Source organism: Staurois parvus, unplaced genomic scaffold, assembly GCF_062004578.1.
Source record: "Staurois parvus isolate SC_StPar_1 unplaced genomic scaffold, SC_StPar_1.0 ptg000244l, whole genome shotgun sequence".
Taxonomy (NCBI): Eukaryota; Metazoa; Chordata; class Amphibia; order Anura; family Ranidae; genus Staurois; species Staurois parvus.
Genome location: NW_028318040.1, coordinates 6,419,331 through 6,446,987, shown reverse-complemented (window position 1 = coordinate 6,446,987; position 27,657 = coordinate 6,419,331). Strand labels below are relative to the sequence as shown.

Sequence of the window (27,657 nt, the reverse complement as noted above, 5' to 3'; positions counted from 1 at the left end):
ACTGCCTTGCTAAAGAAGCTGAGGGTAAAGGTGATGGACTTACCAAGCATGTCTCCAGACCTAAACCCTACTGAGCATCTGTGCGGAATCTTCAAACGGAAGGTGGAGGAGCGCAAGGTCTCTGACATCTACCAGCTCCGTGATGTCTTCATGGAGGAGTAGAAGAGGACTCCAGTGGCAACCTCTGAAGCTCTGGTGAACTCCATTCCCAAGTGGGTTAAGGCAGTGCTGGAACATAATGGTGGCCACACAAAATATTAACACTTTGGGCCCAATTTGGACATTTTCACTTAGGGGTGTACTCACTTTTGTTGCCAGCGGTTTAGACATTAATGTGAGTTATTTTGAGGGGAAAGCAAATTTACACTGTCATACAAGCTGTACACTCACTACTTTACATTGTAGCAACGTGTAATTTCTTCAGTGTTGTCAGATGAAAAGATATAATAAAATATTTACAAAAATGTGAGGGGTGTACTCACTTCTGTGAGATACTGTACATTGGGTTAACCCAAAAAGAAAAAAGTCATATATTGTAGCTTACCAGTCTTTAAATGTGGCAGCTGCTTTAGTTCTCTTTTTAGATCTTTTCCCCTTAGGGCTCTTCCATATGGAGAGGGGTTTGGTCGTGTCAGCAAAGGATCTGTAAGAAGATCCCCTGCTGATTGGAGTCCAGTAGGACAGGTGTCATATCCAAATCTTTCAGGTTTTCAGCTGGACACTGGCAAACCCCATGGAGCTCTAAAGCTCCGTACATACAACAATCATATCAGAAGAAAGATCGTCCATTCTTTGGTTTGTTTGTTTGCATGCTAGACTCCATATCGGAAACGAATAGGTTACTTAGGTTACGAAAATTCTCGTATGACTCAATAAAAATTCGGAAGTGATGTCCTGTATTGGATTTTCGAGCAAAAACTGTACTTATTAAACAAAAATAGTATGATCTGGTATCGTATGAAAAAAATGTCGTGGTTATCCCTTTGATTAATTTCAGACGAAAGCTGCGTACCAACGTTCAGATTAACATACGATCACTTTGAAAGCGGTACTTTTCGTGCGATTTTCTGATATTGTGTACTAGGCTTAAAGTACAGCATACAGCGGAGTATGTTTACACCCAATGCAGTCCCTTTCCATTTTTTTGCCATACCTGTCAGACCAGGAGGTAGTCGGGTGTAAACAGACAAAAATCAGTTTACACGCACCTGTCCATAGTGCTCCAGGGACCTTTCAATCAGGTCCACCTGTGTGAAAGGGGGCCTTATTTTCACTGGGTGTTAGCACATTATCTTTCTTAGGGTGTCTTCACTCTGGATGGAGGAGAACAGCCTTTGAATAGCAGCAATGGTTTAAAGTCAAACAGCTAAACTTTTTCAAGCAGAAATAAACTGTATCTGATTAACAAAAACTGAACGCAAACTCTCCCTCCTTTCATGTCCCCATGCTTTAGTTTTGTTGAGAAATCACTTTGAGAAACCACCCCCTAGCATTTCTAGTCATTGCCATCTGGAGTAAGGCCAGATGGTTCATGCAGCATTTACTTACTGAAATCCATCTGCCCTTAGCTCAGGTATGCAGGCAGGAAAGTATGCTTAACTGAGAATGCCCCCTCCCCTACTCCAGATAAAAGAAAAAAACGATCGTGAAGATTGCTGGGATGTATGTCATCATTTTGGCCTAGGCTAAAAGCTGGGAATCAACTGAGGAAATGTAAAAAAGAAAGTAAGTATAACATACCTTCCTGTTTAGTAAGGTTAGCAACAGAAGGATTAAAAATAGTTCAAGGAAAAGTATAGCCAAAGCTTTTTTGGCTATACTTCTCCTATGGATCACAGGCATGCAGATCATTCTGCACTCTTGTGGCCCGTTTTCAGCCGACAGTGGGCTGCAATATGGTTGGTATCCTCCCAGAAGCCTGGATTGGCAACTAGCTCAGCCGTGCCGCTAGGAGACAGAGACAGTCGATCCCTCCCCAACTGTGCGCTCCATTGAGCGCTGGCGGGGTAGAGCAGAGAGTTGATGACTGACAGTCACGGCTGTCTGCTCAGAGTGGAGGGGGAGAACTAAGCAATTGGCATTGTTTGATCGCTCAGCTCTCAGTGTAGAGCTGGTGGGGAACATCGGGTTGCTGCTGCATCCACCTAGGGAAGTATAATGTTTTGGGTTTTTTTGCTGGACAGCTTGGTCTGTTAAAGCGGAACTAAAGTCCCTTTTCAAGAGCTGTGAGCAGGCAGGCTGTTTATTGCAGAAGAGACATGCAATCTCTGCACCAGCCAATGAAAACAACTATAGTCGGCACCCAGAAGAAACCAGGTAGAAGATGCCAGTACCAGTGAGGCACACCAGACCATTGAATGGAAGTTATCGCAGAGTTTAGCTTCACTTTAGCTCCATTTTTACCCCTTCACGCCCAGGTCAGTTTTCAGCTTTCAGCGCTGTCGCACTTTGACTGACAATTGCGTTGCCATGCAGAACTGTACCCATATGAAACTTTTATAATTTTTTTTCACACAAATAGTGCTTTCTTTTGGTGGTATTTAATCACCACTGGGGTTTTTATTTTTTGCTAAACAAACAAAAAAATACCGAAAATGTTGGAAAGAAAAACGTTTTTCTTAGTTTCTATTATAAAATTTTGCAAACAGGTAATTTTTCTCCTTCACTGAAGTGCATTGATGAGGCTGCACTGATGGGCACTGATAGTTTGCACTGATGAGGCGGCACTGGTGGGCATTGATGAGGAGGCACTGATGAGGCTGCACTGACATGTGGAACTGATAGGTGGAAATGATGGGCACTGATAGGTGGAACTGATAGGCAGCACTCAAGGACACTAGTAGGCAGCATTGAAGGACACTGATAGGTGGCACTGACTGGCAGCACCGGTGGGCACTGATTGGCAGCACTGCTGAGCACTGATTGGCAATGATGGGCACTGTTGGGGCTGCACTGATAATCACGGCATTGATTATCAGTGTAGATGTCTCCTTTCACAATTAATATTATTATTATACAGTTTTTATAAAGCGCCAATAGTTCACTCAGCGCTGTACATTACAAAGGGGGACAGAACATGTGACAGAACAATATCAATACAATGCAAAACATGAGGGGATTGAGGGCCCTGCTCTGTCGAGCTTACAATCTAGGAGGGAGGGGACAATTGACGGTTAGCGTGGTAAATGGCCATTGTTAGTAGCCCTTTACCATGACATGTGATCAGCTGTGTCCAAAGGACACAGTGATCACAGAGAGCGCTGGGTGCACCCCACACCAGGCATGTGGGGGGTGCTTTTCTGGGAGGACGTCATATGATGCCTTCCCAGAACTGGACGAATGCGTTGTAGCTGTCATTAGGCTATAGCGTGGTTGGCAAGTGGTTAAAGGAAGTTGAAAAATAACATACTTACTGGCCTGGAAAAGGAAAACGAATGTAGCCACCACATCTAAGAATTTGTAAACTGCACTATAATAATTTTTGGTATTAGGTGTAATACCGCTACAGGGATGTTGAATTTGTATCTCCTGATGCCCAGGACATGTAGTTCCGGGCACCGGGCAGGTAGTTTTTTTCAACCTTTAGCCCTGCTGTGGGCAAGCAGCAAGGTTTACCTGTCAGGTGAAAGCATTTGGGCGGCTGCGCTGCCACTCGATTGCTTTCACACAGCCCACAACAGTGCCAGCCTCCACTCCCTCTCGTGCAAACCTCCCCCCTCCCGCTATTGTCCTGACCCAGAAGTGATGTTATGAAGTCACTTCTGGGTCCCTGTTCACAGATTTTCCACCCATTGAGGCCGGGAAAGAATGTAATGCAGTGTGGTGTACATTGCATTACATTCAAGGAAGACATGCAGGGTCTTTTAGATCTGTCACCAAAAATCCTTGAATAGGGGACTTTTTGTCCCCTGTGTATTATTATAATTATTATAATACAGGATTTATATAGCGCCAACAGTTTGCTCAGCGTTTTAAAATATATATGTGATGAAAAAAAAAGTTAAGTACAAAAGCATTTATTTTAATTGTAAAAAATTAAAGTTACACCCAAGCACATAACATCCCCTCAAACAAAAATAAAATTGGAGGCCCCCACATATATACATGTCGATTGTGATACACATGTTACATATCGCCACGCATGCCAGAATGAGAGTAATAATTCTAGCACAAGACCTCCTCTGTAACACTATTCTGATGACCTATAAGGGCTTTAAAAGGGTCGCCTATAGAAAATATAGGATACTGAAAGTTGTTGTCAAGTGCACGCAAATTTATGGTTTGACATGTTGGATATCTATTTACTCGGTGCAACCTCATCTTTTATACATTGCCAAAAAATAGGGTAATTTATAGCTTTTTTCTGCCCTAAAATTAACTTCCAAAAGGGGAAGTTCCTCTTTAAGCCTTTTAAATTTAAATATTACTTGTGAGCCACTTAATGTAATCAGATAAGGTTCGCTGACATGAAACACATCCTCATATCATGTGTGCATAACAAAAAAATATTTTTCAATAAATGTTGCGCCCCTAATTATTATCAATTGTTACCAATATAATGATAACGCAATCAAAATATATGATTTAAAACAAAAATCTGAAAAAATAAAATAAATTATAAAGGTAAATACAAAACAAAAAACATAAAGTCACTAATAACCACTTATTGCTGATAGTCCCAAAATATGATGTGATCCAAAAACAATTGTGAAAGTCAATGAAATTAATTCTATTGATACAAAAGTGATAAATCCCAAAAAACGTGATCAAAATAAGTGATTGCGTTTCCCAATGACTCCTTATTGTGATTAGGTTATGCGCTCACCTCCTTTTCGGCCTGTGGACAGGCTTACTCCACTTTTTGTTCACATATGGAACTTTAGATATTCTGTTGCACCGTGTGAAGAGTGGTGGGTATCCCTTAATTGCTTCCCAATGCTCTTATTCTGCTTGCCACTATCTTTCGCTCCTTCTCCTGCTCCTTATCTCCTCCTTAGGTAACCCTCGGTGAGAAAAAATGCAGACATAGTGTCTTATCATTTTGAGGTTAAAAGGCTTTATTGCATGCCCAATTACACTCACATTCAGTAAGATAAGAAACTGCTTTGTTTAAAAACAACTGCAGATTGCTGTGTGCGCCTCACACATAGTATACTCGCTGTCCACGGGTGTGTAGTGACGTTGTAGCGCCACCTCTACGCGTTACTCCACAGGTCACGTGGCTTCATCAGGGGGTTATGATTGGACGTTCACTTCACCCTTACTGCCTTATATAGTCAGTATCCTCCATTTTCTCGAAGTTACATATAGGCGCGGCCATCTTTTTGGGGCCAAAAACTGCACCAACAACAAACACCTCTGTCAGTGATCATGATAAGGAGAATGAGTTACTATAAATAGATACTACATGTCACTCCACCTAATGGACTTGCAAGCAACTTGCGGCTCACACCAAACAAAATGTTACAAAGATAATTGCATAAACAAATAACATATATAATAGATACATATTGTTACATCCTTGGAACATATCTAGTTTCCATTACCTCAAATGTAACACTTTATACTGTATATTGCCATCACAGTATAAAATAAAATGTAATAAATTTTAATTGAAATAATTGATTAAAAAATAATATTAATAAAAAAATGAAAATATATGTAAAGAATAAAATATAAATTTAAGCCTTTGTCCCCCGCTCCCCATTAAGGATTGGCACCTTTGGGGAACGCGGGGGAGTGGGTACTCGAATTTGACAGGTACCCGCTCCTACTTTCGCTGCGATCGCCTTGGCGATCGGAAGCGGAAGTTGTCCTCCCCCCTCCCTCCCTGTAGTCTTCTGGGACACATGACAGGTTCCAAAAGACTACGGGGCCATTCACAAAGCGCAGCGCTTCTCGCGCATGCGCAGTATGCACCCAGCTGTGAAGCCGCAAGCTGTCACAGCCAGGTGTCCACGTTGAAGATGCCGGCGCCAGGGAGAGAAGATGGCCGGTGAAACCAGCTGTGGTGAGGACACCTCTGGACTGAGGGACAGGTAAGTGGCTGTATTTTAAAAGTCAGCCGCTGCAGTTTTTGTAGCGGCTGACTTTTTTTTTCACGTGGAACTCCACTTTAAGTGTATTTTTTACTGAAATTTGGCATTTCCTAGACCTTTGCGGTAATATCGTGCGACATGAAAAATTGGAACTACCACTATTTTATTCTGTAGGGTCTCTGCTTTCAGAAAATATTTAATGCTTGGGGGTTTTGTGTAATCTTCAAGCATAAAATGATTGTTTAAACTTGTGCAAAAAATGCAAAAACGGCTCTTGCAGCAAAAGGGATAAAGGATAAGCCCGATGCTGCCCTTTCCTGAGGAGCACCCAATCAGTGTTCATTACACTGCAAGGTCTCTCCCCTCCCTGCTAGTCCCTGGGTACAGTGCTGGAGACAAGCAGGGAGGGGAGGAGGAGACATACAGCACAATGTTGAAAAAATTAAATGTTTAAGTTGCCATAAAGCCCCAGACATTCCTAAAAGCACCTCAGATTTAAATATGTTTTAGTTATATTTTTTGGACAAGTAGACTGTCATGCAGGACAAGTAGATTGGGACCCAGATTTAGTCCCTGGACAATTAGTTTTTTCAAAAATGTCCACACCCCTGCTCTGTATATAACAGTACACTGCTGTCATCTGTTATTGGTCATTTCACTAAACACTGTTGATAAAATTACTTTTAACGTATATCTGTGCTTTGGTCATGCAGGGTAAAGCAAAAGGTTCACTTAAGTTCCCCCTCACCATTTCTCCCCTGCCTCTCCAGAAGCTCTGTGCAAGCTGTACACCACAGATAAGTGGCCAATCACCAGTGCTGTCACATAGACGAGAGGGGAATGAGTCCAATAATCCCATACCCAGAAGTGTTGGCTATTTTTCCTCTCTCCTGTCAGGGGATCAAAGAATAGGTAAATATGTGTAGCTTAGGAGGGCCGCTGTTAATTGTACCACCTGCTTCACCATACATCTCTCCAGACAGCAGAGTGCCTTTGGAGCCTCTGAACCTGGGACATTCTGGGGGTTTTTAGCAGCTACTTATCAGCAGTACTTATGGATTTATGAGCGTAAAGGAAATATGAGGAAACATAGCAATCCATTTTCATCTGTGTATCAGATTATAGCAACACCTTGGCACAATCATGTCTACTTATGTATCATATACATTGATCAGCCATATCATTATGACTATCCAACATAACTCATTGAGGCATGGACCCCACTAGAACTTTTGAAGTTGTGGTATCTGGCACCAAGCCATCAGTAGCAGTCTTGTGAGTTTTGCAGTGAGGCCTCCATAGATCGATTTTTTTATCACATCCCACAGGTGCTTGATTTGATTGAGATCTGGAGAATTTGGAGGCCAAGTCAACACTTGAACTCATTGTTGTGTTCCTCAAACCATTCTTGAATTCATTAGACCAGGCCACCTTCTTCCTTTGCTACGTGGTCCAGTTCTGATGCTCACATGCCCATTGTAGGCGCGTTTGGCTGTGGACACGGGTCAGCATGGACACCCTGACCGGTCTATAACTAGGTAGTCCCATACGCAACAGACTGCAATGCACTGTGTATCCTGGCACCTTTCTGTAAGAACCAGTATGAACGTTTTCATAAATTTGAGCTACAGTAGCATTTCTATTGGATCAGACTACACAGTCCAGCTATCGCTCCCCACGTGCATCATTGAGCTTTGGCCACCCATGCCCTGTCATTGGTTTGTCAGTTTTCCTTCTTTGGACTACTTTTGATAGGTCCTGACCACTGCAGACCGGGAACATCCCACAAGAGCTGTTTTGGAGTTTCTTTGATCCAGTCATCTAGGCATTACAATTTGGCCCTTGTCAAATCCTTATGCTTGCCCATTTTTTTCTGATTTCAGCACATCAACTTCAGGGACAAAATGTTTGCTTGCTGATTAACATAGCCCTCCAGCATTCAGATTCCATTGCCACAAACTAATCAATGTTATTCACTTTACCGGTTAGTGGTCTAAATGTTATGGCTAATTGGTGTACGGCACCAAGTGAAAGAGACATTTACTGCTTCAGCCAGGGTGAGAATACTAAATATCTTAGCAGATTTAATCACATGTTTGAGTTATTTGTAAGGTTACAGAATTACCCGAGCAAGGGGCAAAGTGTTAATCCAATATGTTTGTGTAGGAGACATGAAAGACCTGAGTGAGGAGACAAAACAGACGCTGTATACATTGTTACAAAGTGAAGACACAGAGAAGAACTGGTCCACTTTGGCACAAAAGCTTGGCCTGGGAATACTGAACAATGCTTTCAGGTTAAGTCCTCAGCCTTCCAAAACCTTACTGGACAATTTTGAGGTAAGCAACATTTTACACGGTGACCTTTTTTTTCCACATTGAATAGCCATAGAGTGTTTAAATAAGCCCAAGTGGTTAAGAGTTTTAGTATGGAGTAATTTATTAATTTGAAGACCAGTATATCTTAAATTGCATGTAGATATGAGATGTTACCATCCAGCTGGATATGGGTACGTGATTGCATGTCTAAAATGTGGCCGGCTGCCACTGTTTAAGGAAATTTAGCGATTGGACAGGATAAACTGTGTTCTAATTTTTCTTAAAAGTTGAATGGAAAAGAAAGAAAGAAGGCAAAAATAATCCCTCTGTATGCAGTCAGTCATAACCTCAGTATTATACTTCAGTTTCTTTGTATAAAAAATAAAAACAATACACAAAAGTGTGTATCATAACAATCCTAATAAAGTACTATGACAGTCTCCTGAGGAAGGTGACATTGGACCATATACTGTGTTGACACTCTGGTTAAAAAAAAACTCTAAAAAAGTACCTACTGTTGCTCTCAACTTTTTCCAAATCTTCAAATTACTTATTTTTGCTGCTGCGAACTTGCTTCCTGTTAGAGGATGGCTATGTTCATTCTCCATGGAGGAAAGTAGCCAGTAGGATATTGTTTAGTGTCACTTTAACCCCTTGATGCCGACGTCACACAAATATGCGGCCTCACAGAACTGGGCTTTTTTCCGTGGGGCTGGATATTTGCGTACCTGTCTTTGTGCTGGGAGCGCCGCTCGGCACGCTCCCAGCACAGAAACTGCGGTGTCACTGAGAGCCCCGGGTCCCGTTCTAACGATCGGACCCGGGACTCCAGATTCCGGGTCACATGAACGCTGTGATAGCCTCTGGTTGGCTATCACAGTGATCAGTCACTGTACAGCCTGGCCCCCTTGCTTTTTTCTCTCTCTATGAATGGAGACGTGAGATACATTGTATCTCTCTAACTCTTGGCATAGAGAGAAAAAAAATGTTTGTAAAAAAAAAAAGATAAATATTAAAAAACAAAGAAAAATACCTAGATCAAGGTTTGATCTAGTTCAGTGCCAGGGTTAGTGTTTGGGTCAAGGTCAGGGTCAACTATCAGGTTTTAAAAAAAAATTGTCATTAGTGTCAGTGTGTTTTAGGTAAAAAAAAAAAAAGACAAAAACAAAATGCGTACTATTGTTTCTGGGTTGTACTAAGGGTACAAACAACAAATAACATACACATATATGGTATCGCTGCGATCGTCAAGAGCTGGAGAATTTATTTTGGGTTTTTTTTTGGTGGTAGGTTATGGTCGTAACAAGAAACACACAGCTAAATAAAATAAAAAAAAATTTTTTTACTATTTTGGGCCAGTTTTCCTTTGATAGTAAAAAAAATCAGCTTTCCATTACCATTTACCACCAAATGAAAGCCCAATTTGTCCTGAAAAAATGAAGGTATAATCCATCTGGATGTACAAAGTAGTTGATGATAATGATATGTACGGTTTTACTAACACATGTCAACGTTGCAGAATTGTGCTTAGGCATTTAGATTTGTTTTACCCTTAGGCGTGAAGAGGTTAAGCTAAAGGCAGCTTTCCCTTCCTCACACCTGGTAGCAGAATATTCTCTTCCTTGATGTTTTCTTTGTCCCAATCTTTACTTTTTGCTTTTGTTCATAAGCGGCTTTAGTGCATGTTTCTACTTTACACGCACCTTTATGATTATACAGTATTTTCCCATATAATAAGAGCCTTCTGTTTTATTTATTGGGTATTGTCAAAAGAATGGCTAGATCAGGTGACCTTATGGAGCCTGTGCAGTTACTGTAGGTTGATTGGACAGAATTAATATTCCTAGCCAATCACAACTTTTTTTCTCATTTAATGTGCTTAAATACCATTTTCAGCAGATGTGCTATTTCTATAATCGTTGCAAAGAATGGAGGTCAGATATTCCTGCTATCCCATGTCTGTTGCCTTTTCCTGCTACTGGCAGTCAGTTCATGAGTATTAAAGGCCTGGATTTTATACCCTGAGCTACAGTATGCTGCTCCTGCCTTGCAATACAACATGTCAGATCCTGGACACATAAGGAACAGTCCCACTGTTCGGGTGCCTTCAGCTCACAATCCAACAATTGCAGGGCACCATCACATGAAGGGTCTGACACAGACAACCTGGAATTTGCTGGAAAGCTGCTTGGGTCAATGATATCCTTAGAGCTCTGTTGGGAAAGGCCCTTCCTCTGCTCTATCCTGGGAAGATTTCACTGCAGTTGTGCAGAATTTTATGAGCCAAATTGCAACTTTAAGTCCTGACTCTGACCACAGAGGCTGTAAGCATGCTTCCACACTTTACCTTGTCTTTTTTTAGCAGCTTCTAATTCATCAGCTGCCAAGACTCTATTAGACGCTGAGTCTCTTAAATCCTTAACGGATGATGCTACACCTTAGAAGTCACTGCTATTACTGCCAGACTTAAAGAAACAGTATCAACTCTTATTGGCACCATTTGCATCACTTTGAAGCCAAAGAATGAGCCTGCAGATTCTAACAGTGCGGTTCCCAGGCTACGCTTTTTCAGGGTCCCCAAGACTGCTGTCTTTTGCAGAGGCTAGAAGAACCCTGACAAGATGTTCATCCTTCCCAAGTGGCATGAGTCCTGTACATGTATGAGATGGGTTATATGGGAAACTGATGGATCCACAGCAGGGTCAGCCCACTTTTTAACTAAGCCTTAACCATTCTGGTGGAGGGTGTGCCTGGTTTTGAGGACCCTGATTATAATCGATTGGAGGCCTTTCCTAAAACCTTGTTCTTGTTAGCAGACCCTGCCTTGCAATTTTCCCTGGCTGTGACTTTAATATGCAAAATTTTAGCGGATTGTGCTAAGGCCATCAGACGTGATCTTGTTGCCATTCAAGCTGATCCTTTAATTTTACAGGATCTGGAGCTCATGACTGCAGCTATGAACTACTCAATGATGAAGTTGTTAGAGGTTTCCCATCTAACTTCATGTTTGAGATTCCTGACAGTGGACATGAGAAGTGCTGGGCTGCAGAATCAGCATGCAAAAAGCACCTGTTTCACATATTCTTTACGGTAGAGCATCTCTGAGGAGCTGCTCTGGACACCTAATCATGGATGTCACTGGGGGTAAGAGTATCCATTTGCAAACGTAAGAATCCTAGGGCTCAGCCTGGAAAAGGCTCTTTCCTCCTCTGAGGTTAAGAAGTGTTATTTTTCTAACTCGCAAACCTAAACCTCCAAAGCCAAGCTCAAGCCTGGCACCCTGTACACCCACGAACCCAGAACTTCCAGGCCCTCAGAGAAGTCTTCCTTAGCAAGAAGAGGCACCTCTGCTTTCTAAAATTAGGGCACAGATATTACCATTTGGTCAGCCAACAATGCTTGGGGGACAGAGGGGGTTTCCAGGGGCTACAAGCTAAAATTCCAATCTCAGCCCCCACCTTCATTCATGTTTTCCAACCTGGCTTTGTAACCGCACAGAATAGCATTTCTCAATTGCAGCCCTTGCAGATCCTCTAGAGCAGGGGTCTCCAAACTATGGCCAGGTGTTGAGGAACTGCAAGTCCCATGAGGCCTTGCAAGACTCTGACAGCCACAGGCAAGACCCCCAGAGGCATGATGGGACTTGTAGTACTTCAACAGCTAGAGGGTCATAGTTTGGAGACCCCTGCTCTAGAGTAAGGGGTTATTGCATCAATACTTGTAGTGCAGCAAATCCAATGGTTATACTCCAACCTGTTCACAATCCCCAAACCACAAGGAGGCATCTGCCCCATCTTGGATCCCAAGGTCCTAAATGTTTGGCCCCAGAAATTCTGCATGGAATCCACTAGGTCTGTCACAACCTCTCTCCATCAAGGAAACTTTCTGTTCTCTGTGGACACGAAGAATACAAATAAGCATGTCACCATTTGTCCATGGCATCAGTGATTCCTTTGCTTTGTTTTAGGTCCCCAGAACATTTACTTTGTGGGTTTACCTTTCACACCTCAAGTGTTCACTGGCCCTAGTTCTCACCCTGCTACACTCCTCATTTTCAGGATTGAAATAGGGGGCATTCCATTGATCCCCACCTCTCCAGACTATCCTAGCTAGATGTAGTACTCTACTCAAGAATCCAGGCAGATGCGCCATGGGCTCTTCCAGATCTTCTGGCTGCTCTGTCCCAGGGACTGGCTTACCATCCTGCTTCACGGGCACAGCATTGCTGTTGAAAAAATAGGTTTTGAGGGAAAAGGGCATTCCTGAATCAGTGATTTCCATTCTGGTAAAAGCTTGAAAGTAAACAACCAAAAGGAGGCTAACATCTCATCTGGAAGGCATACCTTGCTTAATGTAAGGAAAGAAAAGTTATTTCCCCCCCCAAAAAAATACTCTGTTGGATAAATCCTGGCATTTCTGCAGTTGGACCTGGATCAATGTTTGACCCTGAATACCATCAAGAGGCAGATCTTGCCTCTTCTCATGGTGGTATTGAGATCACTAGCTTCCTATTCTTCAATTCAAACTTGTTCAGGTTGTCTCTCAGCACTTCAAAAACTGCCTTTTGATCCTATCAGGGTTTTAGCTTTTACACTCTCATTCAAAAGACTGTATTTCTTGTTGCCACATTTTGTGTCTGAGCTGGTGGCTTTGTCATGGAGAGAACCTTTCTTGGGACAATGGACAAGCTAGTATTAAGGCATAGAACCTCCTTCCTTCCTTATGTGGTTTCAGCACTTCAGCCTGAACATTGTTATTCTGTCCTCTTGTCCAGCTTCAGTTCCTCAGAAGGACATCCCCTTCCATTGCCTGGATATGGTTCACACCGTGTGCGTTTACTGCTGCCATTAGAAATACTGACTCTCTGTTATCACTGATGGCCCCACCGTGAAATGTTGGCAAAAAGAAGCAGGTTTCCCACTTCTTGTTTCACTATTTCTTGGTGGTTCAGACAGATCATCATTCAAGCTTATGGTTGTAAGAATCGGGTTCCATCCTTTCCTGTCAAAACACACTAGATCTTGGAGTGCTTCTTGGACTTTTTGGCATCTGGCAACTGTTTCCCCGATCGTCAAGGCTGCCACCTGGTCTTCTGTTCATACATGCTCCAAGTAAATGTTAAGGCCTCATCTAATGCCAGCCTTGGGCATAAGGTCCATCAGGCAGCTATTTGAGATGCAGGCAGTCCCCAGTTTAGAGGTTTCCTTGTGGGGCTGTTACTGTGTTGAAGCTGTTGCCCACTCCTCAATTGGACTGCTTTTGGACAACAAAACAGTCTCTAAATTCCTGTGTCCCTCAATGAATGTGAAAGAAATTAGAATTTTTGCATTTATCATAAAAATAATTTCTTGGTGTTTATTGAGATACACAGGACCCACCCCTCTATACATGATCATATTCTTGTTACTCCTGTGCCCTCACATTTGTAGGAAGTAGGAGGGATTATACCAGGCTGGCCACTGCTTTTTTTGTTTGCCAGTGTCCAAACTCTGCTGCAGGCAGCAGTTTACCCCAACATCCTTTGAATTTCTGTGTCCTAAGAAATGGATTTCATGGGAAGTACAACCATCCAATTTTTTTCATAGCACTGTAAGCGCTTGTGATATGTTGTAAAACATAACATTATGACTGATGTTTTATCATGCGCTGATATCTAAACACTCGTTAGCTTTGTGACTTTTTATAACTGTGTAACCCAAACGTATGGACATTTAAATTTACATGTAATACTGAAAGCAGGAGCACCTGTGACAAGAAAAGCTGAGATTTCTTTATGTGACAGACATGTTTTTCTATTCTGGTAGGTATCTGGAGGGATGATCTCCGAACTTCTTGCTGCCTTAAAAGTGATGTCATTCACTGAAGCTATTGAAATCATTTTAAAGTCACAGCCAAACCTTTCTGATGCATCTCAAGAGGATGATTCTTCTGCTGCTGAAATCTCACAGGAAAAAGGTGATTGTGGTACGAATATAAGGGAAATGTAATTCAGAGGGCAGTTTTATAGAAAATGCTAAACATTGAAAAAATGGTATGCCTATCTATACGAAGTACATACAGTCTTGATTGACCACCTCTCTACAGCCATACCATAAAAAAAAAAGAAGGGTAAGGTGGAAGTGTATTTCCATAATGCCATTTATAAAGGTCACTCCAGAAAACACCCTCTGGTGACTAGTATGCCTGTGATCTGAGTACAACACTGTGACAATTTGGATGCATTTTAAGGTCTCAAAAATATGATACATGCAATTATTTTTTTCCAAAATATATACAAAAACGGTGTTGTACAAAGAATGATTTAAAATTAATTTAGGTATCTTGTTGTATGACCCAGTAATCCAAACTAGATCAGCACTGAAAACTGTTAATGGAGGAGTATATTCAAGCTAGTAGTTTAAGTGGTTAAGAAATTTGTGGAGGTCATATTGGAAAGCTTTCATGAAACCAAACTCTACAGATATTGAATGTTTATCCTAACTTCCCAACAATGAAGTTTTTGGATGCCAAGTTATTCTTCATCTCTTGACCTTAATTACCTCCATTTGTGTTATCTACTAATTGGAAGGAATAATTTTTTTAACTTTGTAAAACTGGTGCAATTAAGAACTGGCTAAACTGACTTACTTTTTATTAAAGCTTCTGACACTGACAGCTGGTCTTTTTGATTCTGCCATAGGTCCATGTAAAAGGTTCCTACAGCAGAAAAGTGGTGCCAATACGTCATTGGTTTCCCATGATAACCGAGAACAACTCTACAATATCAGTATTAACAGAGTAGCAACTCTGGTTATGAAACCCTATGTGTGGTTATACTCAGACAGTGATGCTCCTGCTATTCAATTTGTTCTGTAGGTGGCCACACTGTCACTGTCTGCCTAACCCTGGCACTCAAAGTCAGGGCTGGCGGTGGGGTAAACAAACTGTAGGAGGCAGAGATTATTGAAGGGTCTATTTGACCTTTTCATAATGCAGGTGTCACTTTGCAGGGGAGTTAGGGAGAGGTGATAGGTGATCTGAGTTATACCTCTGGCAGGAGATGTGGATGTGTTGATCTGTCCACCCCCATTCCCTCACCATGGTATGATCTACTTCCTTTCTGTAATGGTCCTGGAGGAAGTCAAATCTGTTTTCAGAATGTATATGATAGCTTTTACTAAAACTTGATAATCATTTTTACCAACCTTAGCCTTTAGAAGAAAGATGTCAATTTATTTTGTCTAATGTGTACAGTACTAAAATTAAACCTTACCATCTTTTTGTTTGCATAGATCATCATAGAGGACCATCTGATGAGTACACTCAACAGTATCATGACAGTATGTGTGACAGCGGAGTAGAGACATCGTTCAAAAAGCTGAGCCTTTCATATTGTGACCTGCAGAAAGCAGAGATTGAACATGTAGCCCCTCTTTCTGAGCTTATCTGCAACAATTGATGTTCACACAGAAAAAGACTGTACTTTTAGGCATATTTATAGTGCGGTAAAACACTGGCTTCACAAGAAATGTCAATGTTACACAAAACATGCCAGCAATGGTGAGAAGAGGCTGGTGTGAATGCAATGTAATGAATAAAAAGGTGTTATATCATATCAGCATCCTGATACAGGTGCAGCACTAGACCATAGCCTACTGCAGCACTGCTATGGGGACCCTTACTGTCTGGCTCCTTAACTTATCTAAGCAGCAAAAGCACTTAGCAGATCAATATGAATGTATATATTACTCCAAGCTTTAAGCTACCGGTGGGAAGGTCTGCTAGCACTGTAATGACATTGCTCTTTTACCCCAGCTTGGGAAATAGTGTAGGAACTACAACCAAAGATATTGGTGTCTCACACCAATGTCCACTTTGCACTTACTAATTTAAATAGGCCAGGTGATTTTCTAGGCCGCTTAATTGGAGATTTGTTGAATCTTACTGGGTGTTGCACATAATGTACAAGTTAAAATATACAGACTTTTCTGCATATTATTTTTTACACTTGTGAGTAGAAGATGTTGAACTTTAAATATATTTACATATTGCTGTGGGTTAAATGTCATGTCCAGTAATCATATCTTATTTTAATACAGTATAAATATTATATATTTTAAGTAATTTTTTATTGTGCCTTTTGTAATAAAAAAGATAAAGGCAAAAATGGCTGTCTATGTATTTTAACAGGTTCTTTTCCTACCATCTAATATTGGATGCTTTTTATTTATAACACAATACACTAAATAAGTTAAAGGCAAAGATTAGACACTTTTACCCCCCTTCCTGTTCAGGTCAGCTTTCAGCGGTGTCACACTTTGAATTTTTTTGAGACAGATACAACTTTATTTTGGTGGTATTTATTCAGCACTGGGATTTTTATTTTTGCTACATAAATGAAAAGTCCCCCCCAAAAAATATATATATATTTATATATATCTATCTCTTTCTTCATTAATCTTGGCCAAAATGTACTCGGCTATCTTTTTAGGAAAAAAAATAACCCAAAATAGTATAAATCCAAAATAGTATAACCAAAAATTTTTATATAATTATAGCTTTACATTTTTATATTTTTTTAATATACTGTTACCCTAGCAGTACAGTATCCCCATAGTGACACTGTACTACTTGTGGGGGTGATGAAGATTTTTTTTTTTTTTGTACACTGATTGCTTTTACGCCTTTTATGAGTGTAAAAGCAATCATTTCTCCTTCTCTCTGACTGCATTCCTAGCCATTGAGAAATACGGTGAGAGCTGTGATTGGTCACAGCTTGTCACATGGTACAAGGCTGTTGTGAATAGCCTTGTACCATGTGATCTCTGTGATCATTCACAGATTTCACATGTAGTAAGCAATGTCAGAAATGACATCTTGCTTATACTATTCATGTGATCACCGATTGTGTGAGGTTCCGATCATGTGATCACTGATTGGCCAAATGTCTCATACTTCGATCAGTGTTCCGCTGTGTCCAGAGGACACAGCAGGAACTGGATTGCAGTGCTGTGCGCTCCCAGGGAGCGTGCACAGGCTAAAAAGGCGGGCACCGTTTATGAACGGCAACCCACTCCTGCACTGCTCCCGTCTGGCCGTTTATATACAGGGGGTGGACGGGAAGTGGTTAAATTAAGCACATTAGGAAATGATTTAGAGTAGACAGTGTAAAGCTTTTGGAGGTATTGTTCTGTCTCAGCAGTCCCCAGTTGTATTGGACCTAAAAAAAAAGACCTCAGAAATATATACCAACTTCCTATTGGAGTGTTCTGGCACAATATTATTACTTGGATTATTGGCCCTGAAAAAGACGTATGGCCAAAGCTCTTTTGGCCCTACTTCCCCTGTGGATCACAGGAGCACATTTAGTTCTGCTCGACTGTGACCCAGATTCAGCTGACAGCAGGCTAAAGGCCGCTGTTGGTGGACATCACAGGGCTGGTCCAGGCTGTGCAGGGATCCCAACAATAAGGTCAGCATTTGACTTTGTCAAATGCCTGACCAGCAGCTAGCTCAGCCACTCAGCACATTATTCAGAGCCAGAGCCAGAGCCAGCCACCACCACAGCCCAGCATTCCAGTGAGCACTGGAATGGCATAGCACAGAACTCACACTGGTGGTGAAACCAAATATGTCTGTCTACAAGGTTTACTTCTAGACTCAAAATGTTTACAATAACCTGTGTTCATACTATAAAAAATGTTAACCCCTTTTGTACTATTGCCTAAGATTCCTGCATTGAGTTTATGCCAACCCTCTAGGCTAGTTCACACCAGATGCAGTCCAGTGCTTTTTTTCTGCATCAAAAATGCATGCCCAGTATTTTCCATCTACTCAAATGACACTAGTTCACATCAGTGCAGTCGGTTCCAGTATGTTCCGATGCAGAAAAAAAAAAACTAAAAAAATGCTGCCTTTTTTCTGCACAGAACTGTACTGGAACACATCAAAAACGCACCAGAACAGCATGTGGACTGTAAGCAAAAAAGCATCCGGAGTGCATTTTAAAATCCTTAAGTCCAACTACGTTTTTGGGAATTAGCCTTTACCAAAATGCCACCAGTTTGACTATATACAGCCGTCAAGGTCAGCTTACTAAAATTATGACTATATTGCTACAGAAGCTGTTAGAGGCAGCGGAACAGTAAAATAAAGCATAGAAAGACAAGACTATATTAAAGTGTTACTAAACCCAGGAGCCTGCATTCACTATATCTGTTCTCCCACAGAACATGGATATGCAATTATTTTAGTAAATATAAACTGCTGAATACAGTTTCTCATCAAAAGGTAGCACAATCTTGTGGCTTCTATCAGTGTTCAGCCCAGCACTAGCTAAAGCTTGTAGGAGCAGTTTTCTTTTTACTCTAGGAGGATTCAAAACCCCTCACCTCTGTCTGACCAGTGCTGATCACATGCTCAGTTTGGTGTGTATTGCAAGAGTTTTTTTTTTTTGCTTAGAGTGCATGTGCAAAATGCCTACGGTTCAGTCTGTCTTATCAGAAGAGAAGAGGTGGTCACTTAAACAAGGGGAGGAACAGAGCAATCAGTATCAAATAGCCTTTTTACACAACGCAGAGGATTAACCCCTACTCCCTATACAGGCTTACTGTTGTGGGTTTAGTATTAATGAAATAAACCAAGCCATTTAAATACTAGAAGCCGGGCTAAAGAATATTTGTAATGCACAGTCCTTCTGAAACAGTTGATCACAGCATAAAAATCTAAGTTGAAGCAATCTGAAAAGATTTAATGTGCAGGAATTTATATTAAAACAAGCCTTTTAGAATGATCATGAGGAGGCCAAGGCTCATAGGATGATGTCAAATCTGGCAGTGGCAGTTTTTATATGGCCATTCTCACATACTAAGATCATCATGCTATGTGAGAATTGACATATGTAAGCAGCCATTGATGGTTCTGGTGTTGGCATCCTGCCTTTCAGTACATAGTGAGTAGACATGCTGACACATTTTAGGTCAAGGACAGCAATTCACACTTGAGTATGCAAGCAGTGATGTCTGAGATCAGTGACCTTAAATTAATTCTAAAGGCTTTTTTTTTTTTAAGCAAAATTAAACATGTCTATTCTTACCTGCTGTGTGGAGTAGTTTTGCACAGAGCAGCCTAGATCCTCCTCTTCTCGGGTCTCCTGCAGGCTCTCCAGGCCCCTCCATCCTGTCGGGTGCCCCGAGAGCACGTAGCTTGCTCTGGGGGCACCAGCTGCACCATGTGTCCATTCACACATGAAGCCACAGCTCAGCCCTGCCCCCCTCTCTTCTCATTGGCTCACTGGCTGTGACTGGCTGAGATGGAAGCGGGGGCCATTGGCTCCCACTGCGGTCAATGAGAAGAGGGAGCCACGACTCCAGTGCATGTCGCTGGATCGAGAGAGAGCTTAGGTGAGTATTAGGGCCTGGGGGTGATGCTGCACAGAGAAGGTTTTTCACCTTTATGTACAGAATGAATAAAACGTAAAAACATCTTGAGCTTTTAGAACCACTTTAAGTCATAAAGCTAGGACAAGGATGACAGCCGTATTGCCTGCACCTTGGAAAACAATTTAGCAATTATACTCCCAAATGTCTGTCTTCACAGGTTCCTCTAGATCAGCCTCTCAACCAGGGTGCCTTGAGGTTTCTGCAGGGGTGCCTTGGCAAAAATGTCTAAAAATTGCCTATAACTTGTATACAAGCCAGCAGGTGGAACAAGCCTGCCTTTTAGTTACACAAAGCCGCAGGTTTTAATTGTGCACCATTACAGCCTGCTAGCCACCAGCGTCCTGTCAACCAATGACATCATCAGTTGATAAGGAGGATGTCGGCTGCCTGCACAGCATCCCCCCCCCTCCATCAGTGCTGGGGTGACATTAGCTCAGTGATTGAGAAAAACTGAGGGAGAAGAGAAACACTGGAATACTAGTCAGTACCAGTGCACAAAAGTGTATTTGCTTTGGAACAATAAATCACCTCTAATGTTTGGTATCCTATATGTGTGGATGTTGCTGCGTTATATAAAAAGTTTTTAGAATAGTTTGTCCATAATTTTAAAAGAGCACCCCATTCTAAAATGTGAAAGTCTTGAGGCCCTCCATTTTAGAATGAGGTGCCTCAAGACTGTCCATACTTTTAAAGGTGCCTCAGGACGGTCCTTAATTTTAAAGGGTGCCTTGAGTGAAAAAAGAGTTGAGAAACACTGCTTTAGATGACATCTTGCCTATGATTAATACACACCAGCAACATAGCTATTTTTTATATATCCCAAACTATCAGGCTTTATGTTGTCCTTTTTTTTGATGACGTGATTTTAACAAAGGCGGTAAGAGAATCATACAATTAGGTTTTTCATTTACAGATGAAATATATACTCTGGGATATTCCTTTTTACATTTCCATCACTGGACAAATAGATAATGACACTTTATGATTTATCAGTAAATTAATAGTTTTATTAGCAGAAAATGTTGTGACTCCTGCTTTGCTCCGTATCCAGCTCAATATCAGTATATATCTCTAAGAGTAGTTATGTGTAATGTCTTCTCCAGTTCAGTAACCGTAGTTGGTTTTCGCGCAAAAAAGTAAATGACAGTCTTTTGCTCTATTAGAAGAAAACCATTATTACTGAACCTTCCAGCTATGTTTCCAACATCCAACCATACAAAAAGAGCTGGGTAAGGACTAATTAGAGTAAACGCATAGGTCCCCTGGTCCATCTGATAAATGGATACCTGGAGAAAAACACAAGTTGCACGATTACTTAATGATACAAATCATTTTCTTCAAAAATGACATCTTGCCAAAAACTCTCTCCCTGAAAAAAATGTTCGGAACTTCTAAATACCAGTCATCATTCACCAAATTGAATACATTTTCTGACTTCAACACATTATCAATTAGTCTATACCCCCCCGGTCACACCGATCAAACTTTGAAATCGTGCGACTTCTATTTGAAGTTGCATGATGTCAAAGTCAGATGTCATTGATGCAAGTCACACCTGAAGTAGTGCATGCACTACTTAAGAAATCGGTGCAGCTCCGACCAAGTCGGATTTGCTCCAATTTGACCGCTTTACTTGCAGACAACAGGGTATGACTTGCCATTCAACAAGTCGCATGGCAAGTTGCACCCGGTGTGACCGGGGTATTAATCTTAGTTTAATTTCTTAATAAATTATTTGAAACAAGATTCATTAGGCTATTTTTTAAAACAAGGTTCATTAGGCTATTTTTTAGTGTTGGCAGATAGGAGTGCAAACTGGTCCCATGACTCTGCTGAGTGCTTGGAATTGCAAACTGCAGGGGGGATTTCATCTCGTTTCTTATTTTGTCTATGGGACAGAAAGTAAAGGAGGATTATAAAAAATTTTTAGAGAAATGTTCATTCTATCCAAAAAAAGAAAAAAAAAACCCTTTCACTTTAGTTCTACCTCAAGGGGAAACAATCAAGAAAATCATCTGCACTGTTCATTGCAACCAGAATTTCATATCCATTTCTACAGAGCAGACTAAAACAAAGTATCTGAAAGACTCCCAGCAGCAAAACCAGCGCTTATTTCCCTTGTAGTTTACATGTACAGTATTTCCAATAGTGAAAGCTGTTAAATCTGTGAATAAAAGCTTGAACAAATGATATAAAGACGGTTCTCTCCAAGACAATTGTGTCATAACAGTCTGTAGCTGGATAGTCTTGTATAAAAAAAAAAAAGTTACAATCCATAGACTTTCTAGAAAAGCACCTATCTTTTCTGATACACTGTATATGATGTAATAAATTCTGCCATTTCCACTATCTTGCAACCACTTCAAAGGCTGAGCTATGGATCTGAAATTTCCCTAAATTTACAGGAAGAGCACAGTCTGCCCCCGCATTTCAATGGTTAAATGCTCAGATTTAGGAGACAATAAAAGCACTTACCTAATTTTCCAATCCCTGGTAGACAGTGCTCCCCCATGTGCCAGTGGTGGACTGTCTCTCTGATGTCCAATGTATGGACTATTAATGACATGAACTTAGACCACCAAAGCATAGGGGAGAAGTGGCTGTGGGGACTGGTTTAGCAGAGCATAAGAGCCTGAAGGAGGAGAGAATCAGGTAAACAAAAAAGTGCATTTATAAATACCCTAGACCTAACGACATTAACCCTTGCAGCATGGGTGTTGCCTCCTGCAAGGAAGGAGTTTAGCTTTAAAGCTAAAGCTTAGGGATGGATATTTTTGCATAGTCACATTTGTACTGCAAGTGTCATAACTGGCAGATCCCCATTGGAACTGGAGATCATGGTTGTTGCCACCGCTGTTACAGTGATCACTGCTTACTTCCAGGTCCATTTCCGAGCAACTGCCCTGCTGCTAGGAGGTAACTTGCTTGGCACAGGCACTGTTCAGGGAACATTTTGCATCTCACTAAATGTAAAGCATTCTCTTGAGTGGATGAGATGTAGAAATGGGGTGGTGATGTCCAGCTGTTTTGGGGAACACCAGGTATGGCACATGCATACTTACATGGACCAAGGTGAACCAAATAAAGCTAGGCAAAAATATCCATACCCAATACTTCAATTGTAACATAAACCACTGAATTTGATAACTACATGCATTTAGTAAAGCCAGCAAATAAATTGTTCCATGTTTATCCTAACCCCTATCAGGTACTTTTGCTGGAAAGCTTGGTGTGAATGTAAATAAAAAGGGATAAATACATGCATGTGAAACAAAAAAGGAATTCATGTATAATTACATGAGCTGCATAAAAAGGTATCCAAATACAATATTTTTCACAGTAATGATCTTTTAAGCTTCATCATACAGTGATTTAGGAATAAAAACATTTTTCTTCTCGCAACCATTGTTTTACTACTAGTAAATGTGTGCCAGTTCCTTGAATGGCTCATTCAGAAGGGAGTAATAGAAGCAATATGACAGCAGAAAGGTAGAACAGGTTGCTATGGATAACTGCCCTCTCCATCCCTATTGCCATGTGTACCTAAATGATTAATAGCTCAAAATAACCAACAGGCTGCAGATGATGATACAATTGAATCTATTAGGATTACATGAAACTTTGAAAAAATATATGTGAAGCCTCGCATAGGATTGAATGTGTTCATAAAAATTGGATATGCCAATGCCTGCTTGAAATGAAACATTTTAAATATGCTCCAACCAGATAAAGCCTTGGCATGTTGAGAGTTAGACTGTCTGTAAAGTTGCAAGAAATTTCAGTTGAATTCAAAACGTAAGCCGATTCATGGGATATTGGCTCTTTTTAGCTAGTGGTGTTAGGGTATGTAAACTTTTGAGCACAACTGTATGTGTCTTCCTGACAGAAATTGTGAAATTTTAGCATTGATATTGAAATTATGACTGATCATGCCAAAAAATGCTCTTTTATTGAAGAAGGATGATGATCATATGAAGCCATTTATTATCAAAATAGTTGGGTGATTTCTGTTATTATGATTTAAAAAGGATCATGGTCAAATGGCCATGATCAAAAGTTTACATACCCTGGAATGTTTGGCCTTGGTACAGACACACAAGGTGACACATACTGGTTAAAATGCCAATTAGGGGTTAATGTCCCACATCTGTGGCTTTTTAAATTGTAATTATTGTCAGTGTATAAATAGTCAATGAGCTTGTTAGTATCTATCCTGCTCAGTGCTTCCACGTAAGAGCTAAGCCATGGGGATCAGAAAAGAACTGTCAAAAGTCCTGCGTAACAAGGTAATGGAACTTTATAAAGATGGAAAAGGACATAAAAAGAGGTCAAAAGCCTTGAATATGCCAATCAGTACTGTTAAATCACTTATTAGAGCCTAACAACTATTTGATAATAAATGGCTTCATATGATCATGATCCTTCAATAAAAAGCATTTTTTGGCATGATCAGACATATTTTCAGTATCAATGCCAAAATTTCACAATTTCTGCCAGGGTATGCAAACTTTAGAGCACAACTGTATGTAATGGAGTACTTAGACTAGCCTGCAGGTATCTGTCTTTTGGTCAGTAGCTGGCGGTATATCAGTTTCCTGTCCAATCAGATGGGTACATCCCCTTTCATGGTCATGAGCACACATTTGTACAGTATATTGTAACACCAAAAAATAAAACCCATAACAGTATAGCTATACAGTCAAAAAACAAAATCGGGTTGGGTAGCCACTAAAGCCAGAGTAGGTAAAATTAAAAAATACATCAAATCAGCACAAGGGACAGCATTTACATTTACAAACCTTAAACCAAAACAATAAAGACTGCAGCACTGAAAATAAATCCTTACAAATAAACTACTACTAACTACTACTAGTGTAGAGACCTAAAGAAAAAAAAAATTTCAAATAATTTCCAAGTCACTCTATGGGATTATTCCAGGAAAAGAAAACATTCCACAGGTGATCTCAGATCTATCCTGTGTAAATTTGATACATTACCAACACACCAAAGATAAAGAATGCCTTATTCAAAAGTGCAGCATCAACGCATTAGACAGCAATTTCTGTACTGGCGTTCCAGTCCTCCAACTTGAAGTAGACCGCTTCATCCACTTTTAAACTCCTAATGCATCCCCCATTTTTTTATTTAAAACCGTATAGTGTAGTCTTCTACTTAAACCACATTCCCAAACACCTGTGAATCATGTGCATTGGTGTTGTAAGGTGCATAACCACAGCTTCCTCCACCACACTTATGCAGTGCGCACCGCCCACATATGCTGCCCGCTGAATGTGCAGCAAGATAGCATTTCAGATTAATAGGATGCAGGTCACGATTCTCCCTTTAGAATTAACAGGGGCGTCCCTAGGGTTGGTGTCACCTGGTGCGGTAACACGTAGTGTCACCCCTCCAGAGGTGGGCTGTTCCTGTCATGCACACACAGCCTGGCTCTTCCCCTCCCTGTGTCCCCATCGCACCCCCCGGACCAGTGTTGCAAGATCATTTAACCCCGTATAGGTTGGAAGCCGACAATTCCAGCAAGACATGACAGGGACCGCCCAACTCTGCAGGGGTGACACCACATGATACCGCAGATCTGATCCATCATATGGGGATCGTCGGCTTGCTTTAAAACGTTTTGGTGTCACCCCGTGAGATAGGTGTCACCCGGTGCAGTGCACACCCCCCGCACCCACCTAGGGACGTCACTGAGAATCAACACTCCATTCTTCTATTCTCTTCCATAGGGGGGTGCTGTCTTGCTCTTGTGCTCAAACATCACCACAAGGCAATAAGAACAAGATTGCCATGTAGCGTAGCATTTATTGTACCCAGAAATTTATAGCAAAGCGTTAAAACCACACAGCATAAAATGTTAAAAAAGCCACTGGCACTTACATCAAATACTGCCATTTGGATAACCAATGTGGAGGCACGACCCCTCTTTTTGAGAGGAAAAATGTAATCAGCACACCAAAGAATCCTCAGAAGGGTCCAAAGCTTTATTTACTGGTCACATAATATAAACAACAGCAACGTTTCCGAAACATTGCCGCTGTTTCTATTATGTGACCAGTAAATAAAGGTTTGGACCCTTCTGAGGAGTCCTTGGTGTTCCTGTGACATTATTTCTTCTTGGATTGTCTGCAGTTCCCAGCTAGTGATCACTGCAGCACCAAACACTATTAAACGGCCACTTGCAGAAGCGTGTGCATTGGGAAAACCGCGTTTCGATATGTCGCTCCCTTTCTGTATCGCCCTACACACGTTTCACACAACTGTGCATCCTCAGGGGCCTCTAGTGTCTAACTCAGCCGCCATGCTAACATAGCCTATGACCAGATCTTCATTAAACATTTCTGGTTTGGCGCCGTACTTGTGGAGTTCATTGAAAACTCAGTGGCTGCCATTTTGTATTGGACCAATTGATAATAAACTCATTTTGAGTAGAATCAAAATAAAATGTATAAATATTCCAGGTACATGAATATTGACCTCAGGTCACACATACTGAGAAAAAAAAAATATATTAAAATTCACCTGACCAGAGTGATCACTAATAAAAAGTATCCACTACAATACCTCAATTCAATGATTAGTCTGGCACCATCTAGTGGTAAAAAAAAAAGAAAAAAGAAAAAAAAAAAAAAAAAAGGATATCTACAGATAAAATAACAAAAGTTGAAAAAGAAAAGAAAAATTATAAAATAGAATAGAAAGTATATATTAAATTAAAAATAAATATCAAGATCAGGGTAGGCTACACTTCACAACATATAACAAAAATATAGAAATAACCCTACTAACTAAAAAAACTTTCAAAAACCTTTATAAAAGCAGAGATAGAAAAATCTACACACACCCCTCAAAAAAATAAATGGAATATAGCATCAAGTCAATTAAACGCCTGGGATATTGATCTGGTCAGTTAAGTAGCAGAAGGGGTTGTTAATCAGTTTCAGCTGCTTTGGTGTTAAATTAACAACAGGTGCACTAGATGGGCAACAATAAGATGACCCCCAACACATGAATGGTTTTACAGGTGGGAGGTCACTGACATTTTTTTCCCTACTCATCCTCTGACTGTTTTTTACTAGCTTTGCATTTGGTTAGGGTCAGTGTCACTACTGGTAGCATGAGGCGATACCTGGACCCTACAGAGGTTGCACAGGCAGTCCAACTCCTCCAGGATGGCACAGCAATATGTGCCATTGCCAGAAGGTTTGCTGTGTCTCCCAGCACAGTCTCAAGAGCATGGAGGAGATTCCAGGAGACAGGCAGTTACTGAGTTAGGCAGCAGGTGTGAATGTCTCAGGCCAACCTCATGAGATTTGTTTCTGATTGTTTGGTCAGAGGGCCTGACGTCCTCTAGTGGGCCCTGTACTCACTGCCTGGCACTATAGAGCTTGATGATTGGCATTTGCCATTGAACACCAGAATTGGCAGGTCCGCCACTGGCACCCTGTGCTTTTCACAGATGAGAGCAGATTCACCCTGAGTACATGTGACAGATGTGAAAGGGTCTGGAGAAGCCATGGAGAACGTTATGCTGCCTGTAACATTGTTCAGCATGAACGTTTTGGTGGTGGCTCAGTGGTGGTCTGGGGTGGCATATCCATGGAGAGAAACACAGACCTCTACAGGCTAGACAATGGCACCCTGACTGCCATTAGGTATCGGGCAGAAATCCTTGGATCCATTGTCAGATCCTACGCTGGTGCAGTGGGTCCTGGGTTCCTCCTGGTACACGACAATGCCCAGCCACATGTGACAAGAGTATGCAGACAGTTCCTGGGAGGATGAAGGAATTGATACCATTGAATGGCCTCCATGCTCACCTGACCTAAATCCAATAGAACAACTCTGAGATATCATGTTTCA

At 41.1% G+C, this 27,657-nt stretch overlaps 2 protein-coding genes across 5 annotated transcripts in view; one reads left to right on the top strand and one right to left on the bottom strand.

Moving 5' to 3' along the window:
- NFKB1 (nuclear factor kappa B subunit 1) overlaps window positions 1-16,502 on the top strand; it is a 161,907-nt gene extending 145,405 nt beyond the window's left edge. For all 3 annotated transcript variants that reach the window (XM_089680540.1, XM_089680539.1, XM_089680538.1), the window contains 3 exons: window positions 8,205-8,377; window positions 14,161-14,311; window positions 15,628-16,502. In XM_089680540.1, the coding sequence (XP_089536666.1) occupies window positions 8,205-8,377; window positions 14,161-14,311; window positions 15,628-15,794 (491 nt within the window). In that variant the 3' untranslated portion in view covers window positions 15,795-16,502. The remainder of the gene's footprint in view (window positions 1-8,204; window positions 8,378-14,160; window positions 14,312-15,627) is intronic.
- Window positions 16,503-20,754: 4,252 nt separating this feature from the next.
- Window positions 20,755-27,657, bottom strand: part of MANBA (mannosidase beta) — an 80,528-nt gene continuing 73,625 nt past the window's right edge. For both annotated transcript variants that reach the window (XM_089680536.1, XM_089680537.1), the window contains one exon: window positions 20,755-21,062. In XM_089680536.1, coding sequence (XP_089536662.1) covers window positions 20,835-21,062 — 228 coding nt within the window. In that variant the 3' untranslated portion in view covers window positions 20,755-20,834. The remainder of the gene's footprint in view (window positions 21,063-27,657) is intronic.